Source organism: Halichoerus grypus, chromosome X (genome assembly GCF_964656455.1).
Source record: "Halichoerus grypus chromosome X, mHalGry1.hap1.1, whole genome shotgun sequence".
In the NCBI taxonomy this organism is placed as follows: Eukaryota; Metazoa; Chordata; class Mammalia; order Carnivora; family Phocidae; genus Halichoerus; species Halichoerus grypus.
The window spans coordinates 94629087-94642837 of record NC_135727.1 but is presented as its reverse complement, the minus strand read 5'-3'; the positions used below and the strand labels follow the sequence as shown (position 1 = coordinate 94642837).

At 44.7% G+C, this 13751-nt stretch overlaps 1 protein-coding gene across 1 annotated transcript in view; it reads left to right on the top strand.

The window, feature by feature from the left end:
- LOC118533894 (amine oxidase [flavin-containing] A) overlaps positions 1 to 11999 on the top strand; it is a 69956-nt gene extending 57957 nt beyond the window's left edge. The window contains exons 10-15 of the mRNA XM_078065072.1: positions 830 to 883; positions 4440 to 4497; positions 5908 to 6005; positions 8426 to 8537; positions 8741 to 8803; positions 8974 to 11999. Coding sequence (XP_077921198.1) covers positions 830 to 883; positions 4440 to 4497; positions 5908 to 6005; positions 8426 to 8537; positions 8741 to 8803; positions 8974 to 9120 — 532 coding nt within the window. The 3' untranslated portion in view covers positions 9121 to 11999. The remainder of the gene's footprint in view (positions 1 to 829; positions 884 to 4439; positions 4498 to 5907; positions 6006 to 8425; positions 8538 to 8740; positions 8804 to 8973) is intronic.
- The last annotated feature ends 1752 nt before the right edge of the window (positions 12000 to 13751 follow it).

Below are 13751 nucleotides of genomic sequence, written 5' to 3'. Positions count from 1 at the left end.
GTATTTACAGATTAATTATAACTGAGTTTTACTGAGTTACTGAATTTGGGGGAGGTGCTAGGCCAGGTTCCCAGAAGCTAAGTTGGAGATGGAGATTTGTGTGCAAGGGGTTCGTTGGGGTGTGTGCCGGGGTCACTGTGGGGAAGGGAAGGAATCAAGATTGGGCAGAGGAAGAGGTTGGGCTCCGACATTGGCCTGGCGGAGGTCTCAGCCATCCCATAAGGAGTTCTGGAACTGGGATGGCCCTTCAGAGGTGTCATGCCCTGAGGTAAGGGAATGGACTTTGGTGCCCACCGCACCCCAGAGATGGTCATTCTGGGGAGGGGCGGGACCTTGAGCCAGGCAGCCCTCTGCCACAGAAGGCAGTGGCTGGGGAAGGGTCCAGCCCTGAGCTCTCAGGGTAATGAGTGCTTGGTCCCAAAGAGGGATCTGGGGGGCCCACCATGGCATCCACTGCAGCTACTAATTTCGATTTGGTTTTCCAGCTTTTATCAAGTATTTGGCAGAAGGCAACAGTCAATTACCAGGATAGCATTTAGTGCAATATTAATTCAACTGACATTTGATTTCCAACTATATGCCAAGAGCCGTGCTGAACTTTGGGGGTAAAGCATTGAGCAGGAGGTGACCAGTTACTTAGGAGCCCGCAGCCTAGAGGGGTTTTGGACACAGGCAGATGGAAGGCAGCCTGGCATTTTCTCTAATAGAGGGAAATAATGGGAGTGCCTGGGCGAGAGTTCATCAATGCTGAGTGGCGGAGGCAAGAACATTTTGGAAAAGAGGAGGCAGCTCGCTCACCTAATCATTCAAATGTCACCTCTCTCTGCAGCTTCATACTTGCCCGAAAAGCTGACCGACTTGCCAAGCTCCATAAGGAAATAAGGTAAGAAGTGACATCTGAAACACATATAAAAGCTTAGCTTTATATTGTGCTTGTTGTGCTAACAACAGTATAATGGCATCTTGAAAAACACCACGATTCACTAATAGTCTTAAAATCCCAATAAATCGGCCTTTTTGTCACCATGGCAACCTTTGTGTTACAAGTCCCCTCGACTCAGTGCTTGCCCATATGCGTTAATTAATGTAGGTTTACATATTTGTGTTTATTGTACAGTGGTTGAGAGGTAGGGTTTCCCCCTGTAGGGCAGATGGGGAAAAATTATAGGAAACGTTAGCGGTGCAAAAAAGCTTTAGAGGCTGAGTCCTAATCGCCTCGCGAGACCATTATCCCTTTTCCAAGGTCCTCTGACGTGTACTTTTTCTGAAGAGCAAAGCCATACGTGTGGGTTTCAACCTGTTGCCACTTGTGTACATAGAAGTATCCCCCTTTGATTATCTAGGACGCAGCTCTGACGTTCCCTTCTCTGATAGCTTCCTAGTATGAAACAATCATTGTAGGACAGTGGCTTTTTTTTTTTTTTCCTTCCTTTCTCCCCTTCCCTTTCTGCCTTCTTGTATTTGTTTGGTTTTGCCTTGGAATCCTTTCCTTTGTTCAGATAAAAGCTTACCAGGAACTCTTAACCTGGAAACAGTCATTTGGCTGTTGGGGGGGGTGGTGCCTCTGGGAATTTCTGGGCTTCCCTTCCAGAGGGTAGCCCTAAATCCTTTGTTGGCTTTTGAAGAGGACCAGGACGCACACAGATGTACACTTCTCTCTGCATTTAATTAAACAATGAAGCAGCAAATCCACAAGCAGCCCTTGCTTTGAGAGTTACTTTGATGACTTTGGAATTCAGGCTGCAAAAGTTTCCACATTTGCGCACGAATTTGTTCCTTTGAGCTACCATGAGGTCTGATTTCGGGAAGGGAACTCTTTGTCTCCTCACTCAGAAGAGAGAGAATTTGGGGTCCAGTGGCAGGGAATGGTCTGTCCGGGTCTCAGAAGAGGGAGAATTTGGGGTCCAGTGGCAGGGAATGGTCTGTGCAGGTCTCCACAAAGTCAGGAATAGCATCCAATGCAAACTTTTTTTCATTACGCCATACTAAGCTTGACATTTTCTTTTGGATTTCCTGCTTTCCCCCTTTATTAATAGTAAAATAAATACCAGCCTGGATGTAGACATTTGGTTATGATTCCACACGGTGGCTGAACTTCTCAAAAGTTTTTATAAGGCAAAACCCTTAGAACCCCGAATGTGTCTTTGACTGGAGCGAGATTCCCACAACGGCTGCATCAGCATCTGCCAGAGAATGTTTGGAAAATGTGGTTTTTTTCTGAGGCCGATAGATTATGATGTGGTAGATTAGGAGTGGAGCCTGAGTATTTTGTATTTTTTAACAAGCTTTTCAAATGATTATGACGGGCAGCCAGATTTAGAAACCAGTGAGTAAACACAACTATAAGAGATTTGCACAGTGACCTCTTTGGGCCATGATTTAAAATATGTTCTATTATTTTTAGAGCCCAACTAACCAATCACTGCATTGCTCTAACATTTTTGACTTACATAACTTTCCCCAAAATTTTTACATTTTAATGGGAGGAAGGGATGGGGAAGATAATTTCCTGATGGATTTGTATGAACTCATCCTTGACTCATCTTATAACTATAAAATACAGTAAATAATGACTTCCCTTTCTATTATAAAGGGCTTATTGTCCATGCATGAAAAATTAACTGCAAGGTAGGTTGATTGGATTTTAGATTTCATTCTGTTTTAATAAAGATTTTATCACATGTCCCAAAAATAAGCTAAGCATCATTAAACTTTAGAATGATGATCCATCCATACTTTTGTTTTCTGATTGACTCTCAAATGTTGGAATTTCCTCGTAACACCCACGCGAAGTAGGTAAGAATCCATCATCTCATCATAGAGTAGGAAAGAGGTTATCATGTTATGCTGAGGATGGATTTTGATTCAGTACATTTTTATTGAGCTTCAGCCTCCTCATCTTTCACGTTAAGGGGCTTGGATTGGACAGAGAGAGACAGAGGCAGGCAGTCGTCTGGAAACTTCTTCCAGTTCTGCATTTCCTTTATGGTTATTGATCTGCAGTAGGAGCAGCTCCTTCATGGAAACCAAACTTTTCCTGTTTGTACTGGAACTTACAGAGCCACCTAAATGTTCTAGAACATCACCTCAGCAGTAGCCTTTGTCTATCTCTGAAAACCTTCCATGGGAACATGGTGGCAGTAAGCCGCCATGTTTATGATTTCACCTCCTCTTCCTGACTTAACACTGTATCTCCATGAAACAGAAGTTCTGGGAGTTATATAAATGGCCTAAATGTGAGCATTTTGACAAATTTATAAGGTTAGATTTTATCTCACATCATTCAGAGAAATTGAGGACATGTTTTAAAAATGTTTTCTAATGTAATTGGCAACGTAAAATCATCATTCTTAAAAACCTCTGTTTCTTTTATTACTAGTAAGTATAACCCTCCTACCCCTCCTTTTCCCCCTTCTCTCATTTTTGGCCATTAGTCTCTTCACCTTTCAGTACTTGTGTTTCAGATTTGAGGTAAACCCTGCACCCATTTTTTAGCAAATTTTTTTTTCCACTTGCTCATTAGCGCCTAACAAATATTTTGGAGCAGTTTCGATGTTTAAACTATATAAAGACTAAAGAAGTTAAATACCAAAGTATATAACTGGCTCAGTATGAACCTGTTCAAACAAATCCTGAAATTGAACCATTTATTTTGAAAAGGGGTGATTTTAGTAAATTAGCACTTTTTAATTTCCCCAAGAGTGGTTGTGAGTTTGCAAATACCTGTTTCAGGAAGCGCCTAGATCAGTGAAGCTACTGATTTTCTTTAAGACCTACCACGTGTCATGTGATGTGATAGTCATTTACATAATGAATTATGAGGGTAGCCAAAGACTGTCTGGGGTAACATCGTGTAGCACATCCCTTGGAAGTACCGTGTCCACAGACCATTCTGTTACATGCCCGATGACTAGAGTAGAATGACCATAGGCCTCTTGTGGTGTGGCATATCGTATATTATACTTAAAAGATTAAATAAGCTTCAGATGTTCATAGATCTTTAAAACATAAGTGGAGGATAGTTAAAAGATGCTGTCATATGGACTATGGACTTCTAAAAGGGATTATTCTAGAATTCTATGTGTTCCAGAAAAGTGACTTAGCATCATTTCCTAAACTGACTGCACTTAATCAAATCTTATTTTCCCCATTTGAATCTTGAATAGATAGGATATCGGGTAGTAAAAGAGGCAAAAATATAAAAGGAAAATTCTGTTGCGTCTTCAAGTCAAATGACCGTATTGAGGCACAGAGGGTTGATCCGAGTGTAGAGATTCATGGAACTATTCATGTTGTGTAGTTACCATTGATTTTAGGTTTTTCTTAATACATCTGGTTCATTGGCGAGAGCCAATGATAATGAATAAACTCACTGTGTTTATTCTCTACTCCTCAGTTATTACTTCCTTAACATTTTTGTTTTTTACTCTTCTTTACAGGAAGAAGAAGATCTGTGAGCTCTATGCCAAAGTGCTAGGATCCCAAGAAGCTTTACAAGTAAGAAACCCTCAGCTTTAATCCCTGGAAAGTTCTGCTCTGTTTGCTCTAAGTGGTAAAGCAAAGCAGAGTCTGGTTTCCTGACCATCTTAGGAAGAGAGTCTTATGAAGGGATATGCTTACTGGAGGATTAACTTTAGTCCCAGAAAGGCCAATGAAAGCTGCCGTCAGGGGCATGCAATTTCTAATGCAGCAGTTCCTTGGGCTGTTTCCGTGTTCCCTGGATAACTGGCAGCCAGTTGCCATCAGGGCCTGGAGTCACAGGTGTTATCTTCGGGGTGGGTGAGATCAGTTCCCAGAACAGAGGTCCTGCCCTCCCATCAAAGCCAACTGACTGCTCTGAAGCGAAATCCCAAATACGTCCTCATCTGTTGGTGAGGGCGCGCTAGTGAATACTTGACAGGGTGGGCAGAATCTAGACTCTCTCATGTCAGAGCCACACTAATTGATTTTTCCATCCGTAGACTCCATTCACAGCTCATGTAATTTCAGTGCTTTCAGTCCACCACTGAAAGTGATGACGGGAATGAAATTCTATCTGAAGATCCTATTACCTAGCTGGGGGTTCTTTTAGGGGATTATCTCTGAACTGTTCGAACAATGAACTTGTAGACTCTGTTAGAGAAAAACTCAGAGAACAGTCTCTCATGTCTCTTGGAAACCATTGCTCATCTTTAATTGTCCCCGTTTTAGCAGGATTCCCATCATTCACTTTTCCAGCTCAGAGAAATGGCTCCAAAAAAAGCCTTTCTTAGACATTGTGCTTATCTTTTTTTTTTTTTAAGATTTTATTTACTTATTTTAGAGAGAGAGAGAGCAAATGGGTGGAGGAGCAGAGGGAGAGGGACAAGCAGACTCCAAACTGAATGCAGAGTTCGACGCGGGGCTTGATCCCAGGACCCTGAGATCACGACCTGAGTTGAAATCAAGAGTCAGATGCCCAACTGACGAGCCACCCAGGCGCCCCTACATTGTGCTTATCTTATGTCTCCTCCCTTCCACCTTTTTTTTTTTTTTCCAGCCGTGGTAGATAGGGAAGTAAAGTCTGTTATTTAGAGAATCCAGAGATTTGAGCAGACCTTTCCAGAATGTGATTGTTGGTGGGGCTTAGTCTAAAGATTTGAGAATCTGCGTGGCAGTGCCCTCTCTCCCAGATATTGGAATACTCCATGCCTCCCCTCATCAAGAGGTCGAAAAAGTCAAAGTATACATGTTTTGTCACTTGGTACCTCCCCGAAGGCCATTTACTTGGTACTGTCATGTTTCCCCTTAAATGAAATAGAAAAACAGGGCCACCTTTTTCTTTAACGTAAAGTTTTTGTTAAAGTAAAATGCACAAGAGCCTTCGTGGTTGATGGGTCGCATTTCAGCTTTGTCTTCCCTTTGGAATTCTCCCCCCACCGAATGCAGCCGGTGCATTACGAAGAGAAGAACTGGTGCGAGGAGCAGTACTCCGGGGGCTGCTACACCGCCTACTTCCCCCCTGGGATCATGACTCAATATGGAAGGTACTGCCCAGACGCCATCCCGATTAATCCAAGACAGGAACCGAACTTTATTTTTTTTTAAGATTGATTGATTGATTTATTTGTCATCGGGAGAGAGAGAGAGAGCGAGAGAGCGCACAAGCAGGGGGAGTGGCAGGCAGAGGGAGAGGGAGAAGCAGGCTCCCCGCTGAGCAGTGAGCCCGATGTGGGGCTTGATCACAGGACCCCGGGATCATGACCTGAGCCCAAGGCAGGCGCTTCACCGACTGAGCCACCCAGGCGCCCCAACATGCACCAAACTTAAACTCATAAGCAAAGTTCGAAGGGACTTGGAGACATAGTGGTCAGCGTTCGGATTTCGAATGCCCCAGGTAGTTAGTGTGTGGATTTCTGGCCATCCGTAGGAAAATAAGGATGCCGGTACGTAGAAGCTTAGCTGTCAGCACGCAGAGCAGTAGCAGAGCACGGGGGAGGGTTTCAGATGCCAGTGCTCCGGGTGAGCACCCTGAAAGCTGCAGTGTCCTCCAGCCAGCCTTCTTGAGCTCAATTAGACATTGAGTTTCGCACGACTGCCCTAGGCTTCTGGGTACCCGTCTCCGCCTAAGGACGTTAGCTACAGGCATCTTGCTGCAGCCGCTCGTCTTCTTCGGGGGAACCGTCCCTGCCGAGGACAGCTAACCTGTGAGGAGGGGATCTCCGCACGGATTCGGAGAGTCCGCCTTGGCTTCGAAGCCCCATAGGCCCCAGAAGAGCCATTGTCTCTTGTAACTGCCTCATAAGGCACAGGGGTCTGTCTGTCCAGGGATGTGCTCAGCTGCAAGAGCCCAAAGAGAGAGCCTCCTGCTGGGTATTTGCAACTCAGGACAGTCTTCCCAGCCCCGACGCGGTTACCGGTGTGAGGGCGGGAGAGGCGTTTGGGCGTAAGCAGTGTCGCGTGGTGATGTCCCTGGCGGGGTACCTTCCATCAGGTTCCCAGAGGAACGGAGCTGGAAAGTTAATTCCAGCTCATGTGTGTCCACAGAGAAAGAGGGGCTTCTTCACCCTTTCCTTACATGAGATTGTTCGTTGTTTTTAATTAATTGAATCAAATAGTCTTTGTGAGTGATAATGGGATTGATGAGCTGGAGTAGTTCCGAAGGCAGAGTAGAAGGCCAGAAGTGGATAAAGAAGATGTGGTCCATATATACAATGGAATATTACTCAGCCATCAGAAAAGATGAATACGCAACTTTTACATCAACATGGATGGGACTGGAGGAGATTATGCTAAGTGAAATAAGTCAAGCAGAGAAAGTCAATTATCATATGGTTTCACTTATCTGTGGAACATAAGGAATAACATGGAGGACATTAGGAGAAGGAAGGGAAAAATGGGCGGGGGGAATTGGAGGGAGAGATGAACCATGAGAGACTATGGACCTGAGAAACAAACAGGGTTTTAGAGGGGAGGGGGGAGGGGGGATTGGTTAGCCCAGTGATGGGTATTAAGGAGGGCACGTACTGCATGGAGCACTGGGTGTTATACGAAAACAATGGATTGTGGATCACTACATCAAAAACTAATGATGTATTGTATGGTGACTAACATAACATGATAAAATTAAAAACTACAAAAAAAAAAAAAAAAAGAAGGCCAGAAGTGGGAAACTGGAATCAAGGACAGATGAAACCAAAGATTCCTGAATTAGAGAAAGGCGAGAAGGCCTTGGGGGGTGGAGGGTGTGCCACTCGGGAGATTGTGTGAAAATGGCTTGCCCACCTGGTAGGAGTCAAAGCTGACAAGCTAGGAGGGGACACTTGCCCATTCAGCCCAGCCCTTCTGGGGCTTTCTTTGGCAGGACCTCTTTGGAAGAGAAGGCCCATTTCCCTGTCCTCAGCCAGTCTCCACATAAATTCACAAAAGCTAACTGTGCGGACGTGGTTATTTTGAGACAGACAGACCTCTAATCCCTCGGGCCCCTCCTCTGCTACAAATCAGTTCCTGTCCCTGTCTTCCCACTCACCACTGTGGTTCGTCCTGATACCCTGGGAGTGCTTGGCTGGGGTCTGCTGCCAAATCCCCTCTCGTGAAGAATGCACCCCCTTGGAAAGATGGTGTGGGGAGGAGAATGGACCGCAAACAGGAAACCTACAGCCAAGAAATCTGATTGTGGATTTCCTGTGTATTCTTGTCTTCTGATCCTGGCTGGCTAGGCAAAGGCCAGCGTCACCTTTGGTGACTGATGATTGACAGCCTGCTTCTCTCTGGCTTGAAAGTCCAGATCCTTGGGCACAGGCTGAAGGAACAGGGAGGGGCCTTCCACCTTTGGCTGAGCCATACAGGAGTTTTGGAAACGATCTGAGTTGCGCTCTCTTGTCTGGGCAAATGAGGGCAGCGACGGGCCCATTTACCCTCCTTGCCTTCCCAGGTAACTCTGTGTGACCTCTCTGTTCTCTCAAAGGGTCATTCGCCAGCCTGTTGATAGAATTTACTTTGCTGGCACGGAGACAGCCACACACTGGAGCGGTTACATGGAAGGGGCAGTAGAGGCCGGAGAACGGGCAGCTAGAGAGGTAAGGGAGGGGGGCGCGTCACTGTCTCTCCCGAGGCCGGTGGTGGTTTTGGCATCGGGCCTTTCCGGCTCTTGACATGGATAAATGTGCACCTCCGCTTCTCTGCCGCTCCTTCCACTCCTGGGGGGCTCCTTGATGGCGAGCGGGGCCTTGCGTCTGTCGGGACCTTAGAAGCTCACTTCACCACGGCCACTTTCTTGCAGGTCTTAAATGCTTTGGGGAAGGTGGCCAAGAAAGACATAAGAGTTCAAGAACCGGAATCAAAGGTGAGTTTCGCAGCTTCCTCTCCATGGACCAGTAATCGAATGTAAAACTCTTGACTCTCATCTTCCAGCTTGTAAGGTCATTGTAGATGCCGCTCTCGGGCATATGTCCATGCGCCTCAGCAGGGCAAACGAGAGTTGCTCTGCTTAACGCTCTCTGCTCATCCATCCAGGATGTTCCAGCTATGGAGATCACCCACACGTTTTGGGAGAGGAACCTGCCTTCTGTGGCAGGCCTGCTGAAGATCATTGGATTCTCCACATCAGTCACTGCCCTGTGGATTGTGGTTTGCAGATTCAGGCTACTGACACGATCCTGAAGTTTCGGCCTCATGCTTTCTGCCTACTCTTTTCCAGCACCCTCAAAAGCAAAATGTTGGCAAAGGCTGTATCATTGGATCATCTTTAAATGCACTGGTTTTCACCCATAAGTTTAGTCTCAGTTGGTGTCAGAGTAAAAACAACCCAAAGAATCACCTCATTAATTTCAATAAGATCAAGCTCCATTGCATTATTTGCCTTGTGTAGACTCACTTGTGCTGACTGGTAGAATAAAACCTTGTGATCAACTCCTTAATTTCAAGATGTCTAATTGAAGTGCTGGTCAGAAACAATTTCTATGTCCTGTTTTGCTCCTCTTTAACACGAAATGCCTGATGATTGCAGAAATGAAGCGGTTCCCTTTCTCTTTGTAGAGGTTAAATAGGTGACGGCCCAGCCTGTGACCATCCTTTTCAGTTCTTAGGAAATAGTGAAGTGTAGGTCCAGAGCCCAGAGGCTGGCAGCTTCCTGGGGGTCAGCAGCTCCCCCTTTGGATGAGGGATAGTAAATGAAAGCAATGGGGGTGTAGACCACTGAGGGACATCTTATAGGCCATCCTGGCCACTTCTGCTTCCTGTGAAGTTTCTAGAAATCTAGTCTGGTGTTTCAGGTGACTTGTGTGTAGCTCCCCACGGGAGCAGAGTAAACTAGTGGCAGGACTGTCCCCCAGGAGGCCTCCTGATGAGCTCCGCATGAGACCCACTGCAATAGGCATTTGCTCTTCCTCCTGGAGGATGGCTAGACATCACGATAACCTTCTCTGCCGATTTCGAGAAAGTATTTTCCTTTTCTCGGGTAGACCCTGGCTGTCTGAAGGCCTTAGTGGCATACACTTTTTTTTTCTTTTTTCCTAGGACCGCAGTAGAATTAGGCAGATCTGTTAACCTAAATGACAGAGTTACCTTTGAGTAAATATCAGCATGCTGATCTCTCTCAAATAGGAACTGAGATACGCATAGTAAATTTCTGATTGCTATTTGCTGAGACTATCAAATAAAGAAAAGAAATTGGGGCTTTATATTTTAACCTCACTGGCTTTAGTTATTAAGTTTATAACAGACATGAAATTGAGTGATTTTAATATGAAGACTGAGTTCTCTATTTTAGGAGTAATGTGGGCCCAGAACAGTGCCCACCTCTTTCTGGCCTTTCCCATTTTAAAAACTCAGATTTTTTTTAAAGCCCCTCTCAGAGATTTCAGCCGTGAAAGAGTACTGTTTTACATATAAGCATCTGGGGAAAAAAATCAACACCAATGTGATCAAATAAAGCAGTTGACAAGATTCAGTAGACTTGGGTACCCAGGTGGATACACAGTAACACCTTATCCCGCATCACTGATGAATGAGGCATTTCATTTTAGATGAAGTTTCTAGATAGCTGAAGTTTACTCTTTTATGTACCAAAAATTTTACATAAAAATTGTGATGGGCATACTTCCACACATTATTCAACAAGCTTCATTCAAATTCACCTTTTTTAATTAATCAGATCAATCCTTATGTGTCTCAATCATTTTAGACTTTTATAAGAGAGTGATACCATTGTGTTTGCCCCTCTACTGAATGTCACGTGATTGTCTTAGAGCTGGTGAGTCTACTGCTTCTTCTCCCATACTCCTTCTCCCATATTCAGGATTTTCATACCCTTCTTATCTCCTAATACCTCTTAACCTAATCCCCTATGTTCTACTAAATGGGAATTAAAGATTGCCAGAGAAGGGGCACCTGGGTGGCTCAGTCGTTAAGCGTCTGCCTTCGGCTCAGGTCATGATCTCAGGGTCTTGGGATCGAGCCCCGCATCGGGCTCCCTGCTCCGCGGGAAGCCTGCTTCTCCCTCTCCCACTCCCCCTGCTTGTGTTCCCTCTCTCGCTGTGTCTCTCTCTGTCAAATAAATAAATAAAATCTTTAAAAAAAAAAAAAAGATTGCCAGAGAAAATCAACTCAAGTTTATTACATAATTAACCTTATAAATTCACAAGTCACTGGACCCTGATAATGAGGGCTTAAGGTATTCCAGTTTTGCCTATTGTAAGAGCAAAGAGCAGGATTTTTCTGCCACTCTTTACTTTGTAATTGAAAAGCATTTTAGCTAACGTAGGAGTTTGGGTACTGTCTTGGATATGCTCCAGTCCATAAGGAGTTGCCACATAACTATATCAAACTGCTCAGAGAAATCACATCCCTGATCTATTTCAGTTGTTTCTGTTCACTTACTGATTAACTTGGTTCTGACACACCTTTTGGGAAATGCTGACTTCAGCTTCTTAACAGGCAATAGTTTTAACAGTAAGGAGGTTGTTAACATATCTAAGTCTTTAATGCTGAAGGACTCCTGAGTAGTGATTTACCCTCTTTTCAAACTTTTTAGAAAACCAATTAATTTACCCTAGTGAGATCAGCCCTGTTAAACTATAGATTGAACTTAAAAATGAATGCTATTCCAGGTGTGCCGAGATAGGAAATCAGAGCTGAGAACTCCCACCATTTTATTTGTCCACCACCGAGATCCTAGAGGTCTTTCTTCCCACCCCAAGAAACCAAAGGCAGTTTCAGCAGCTGATAGAGCCTGGCATCTGCTTCACAGTCCTGAAGGCTGTGTTGGCCTCACTCCACAGGAAGGTCAAGAATTAGACTTAAAAAGGTAACCTTTTGGTCACAACTGTTAAATAAGGACTTGAACTGCGCGGAAGAGAAAATACCGAAGGACTGTGAACTATGTTTAGTTTGATTGTGAACTCAGTGCCTATTGTTCTGTCTGAGATGTGCTCCAGTGCTCCATGTGGGAGTTCGCCTATGTGTGTGTGTTGCCACTGAAGTAACGATTTTGCCCGTATGGTACTGTTTTGTTTGTTAATAAAGTGCACTACCATCCCTGATTCAGACCTCGCTCCTCTTTTTAGTCAGTGGGGGATGGGCTTACAAGGCCACTTCGTACTGACTCCCCAATTCTCACAGTTCCCTTTGACTCTCACGGTCCATCAAGGTTTCCTGGGAGCTGATTAAATGCTAGAATATTGTGTTCCTGCCTGGGTCACAACCAGTGGGAGTCCGATGGCCGCTTTCTCACCTAACTAGCTTCTGATGCCTTGAGCAGATCACTGTGGTTCTCTGTTTCAGTCTCCCCATCTGGAAGAGGGTGGGTTGTACTTGATGGCTTCTAAGGATTCTTTCCATGGCAGCTTTATGGGATTTATACATTTGCTGCCAGTGATCTCTTTTGGCGCCTACTGGTATGTCAGAGGCAAAGTCACTCTGTGGCTTGGTTCATTCCTTTTCTTAGGTTGGGTTCCCTGGAAACAAACAGATGGGAGAATTGGGGCAGAAACTTTACTGGGGACAGCTCTCAGGAAATACAGCTAAGGGGGCTGAGCAAGGCAGGAGTGGGCAGGAGTTGACCTACTAAGCAAATGCAGCTGAGGCCTCAGCAGATCCTAAGGGGGTAGCTGGGAAGGCCCTTCACAATTGATACCCACTGAAACAAAGGATCTCGCCTCTGTCCATTAGCTGCCCTCTGGGAGTGGGTGTTGCCTTGGATTGGGTGAGGCAGGTCCAAGGACCATTCCTAGTGAACTGCAATGAACTGAGATCAGCCCGTATTCCCAGTAGCTGGAGGATCCAGGGAGAGGTACCCACAGTATCCACTTACTCCCCAGGAGAATACAGTTGCCCTTTGTCATGTATGAGACGTTGTGAACTTGAGCTTTGGTTTTACACATAGAGTGGAGCTATCTCTGTGAGCCTATCCCTGTTAGATAAGGAAACTGCTTTTAGACAACCTTCTAAAAGCAGTTTCTTCCACCCTCTGTACTAGTTAGGTGGAAGAAAAAAACCCAGAATTGGAAGAAACTCTGGAAATGCTTCAACCTCTGTCTCAATGAAGAAGCCCCTTCAACAGGTTACTAACAGATCAAAGCGGGGGGGTGTGCATTTATAAGCAGGAGGCCCAAATCTGATGTTTTCAGGAGTGAGGCAGCTGAAAATGAACAGCAGCGGGTATGATGCATTAGGGAGTAGTGGGGATTGTGGCTGACCTGGTGAGTGTCTGCCTCTCTCAACAGTATCTATATTCAAAGTGCTTTAAAAGATTGTGAATTGTGTAAGACTGTTGAATCACAGACCTGTACCTCTGAAACAAATAATACATTATATGTTAAAAAAAAAAAAAAAGATAGTAGGAAGGGGAAATCAGAGGGGGAGATGAACCATCAGAGACTATGGACTCTGAGAAACAAACTGAGGGTTCTAGAGGGGAGGGGGGTAGGGAGAGGGGTTAGCCTGGTGATGGGTATTAAGGAGGGCACATATTGAATGGAGCATTGAGTGTTATATGCAAACAATGAACCACGGAACACTACATCAAAAACCAATGATGTAATGTATGGTGATTAACATAACATAATAAAATAAAATTTAAAAAAAAGATTGTTAACCGATGAAAACGTGTGAAGGCTTTGCTCACAATTGTCGAAATTGTTCTGAAGTCTCTGATAAATAAAACAAGGCTTAGGTTTACATTGTTTAAATGACAGATTCTTTTAGAGTGCCTTTGATTTTCTGCGAAATGGCACCAAGACCAACAAGCAACCATTTTGTAAAACTATTTAGAACAGGGAAGAGAGGCCTGGTTT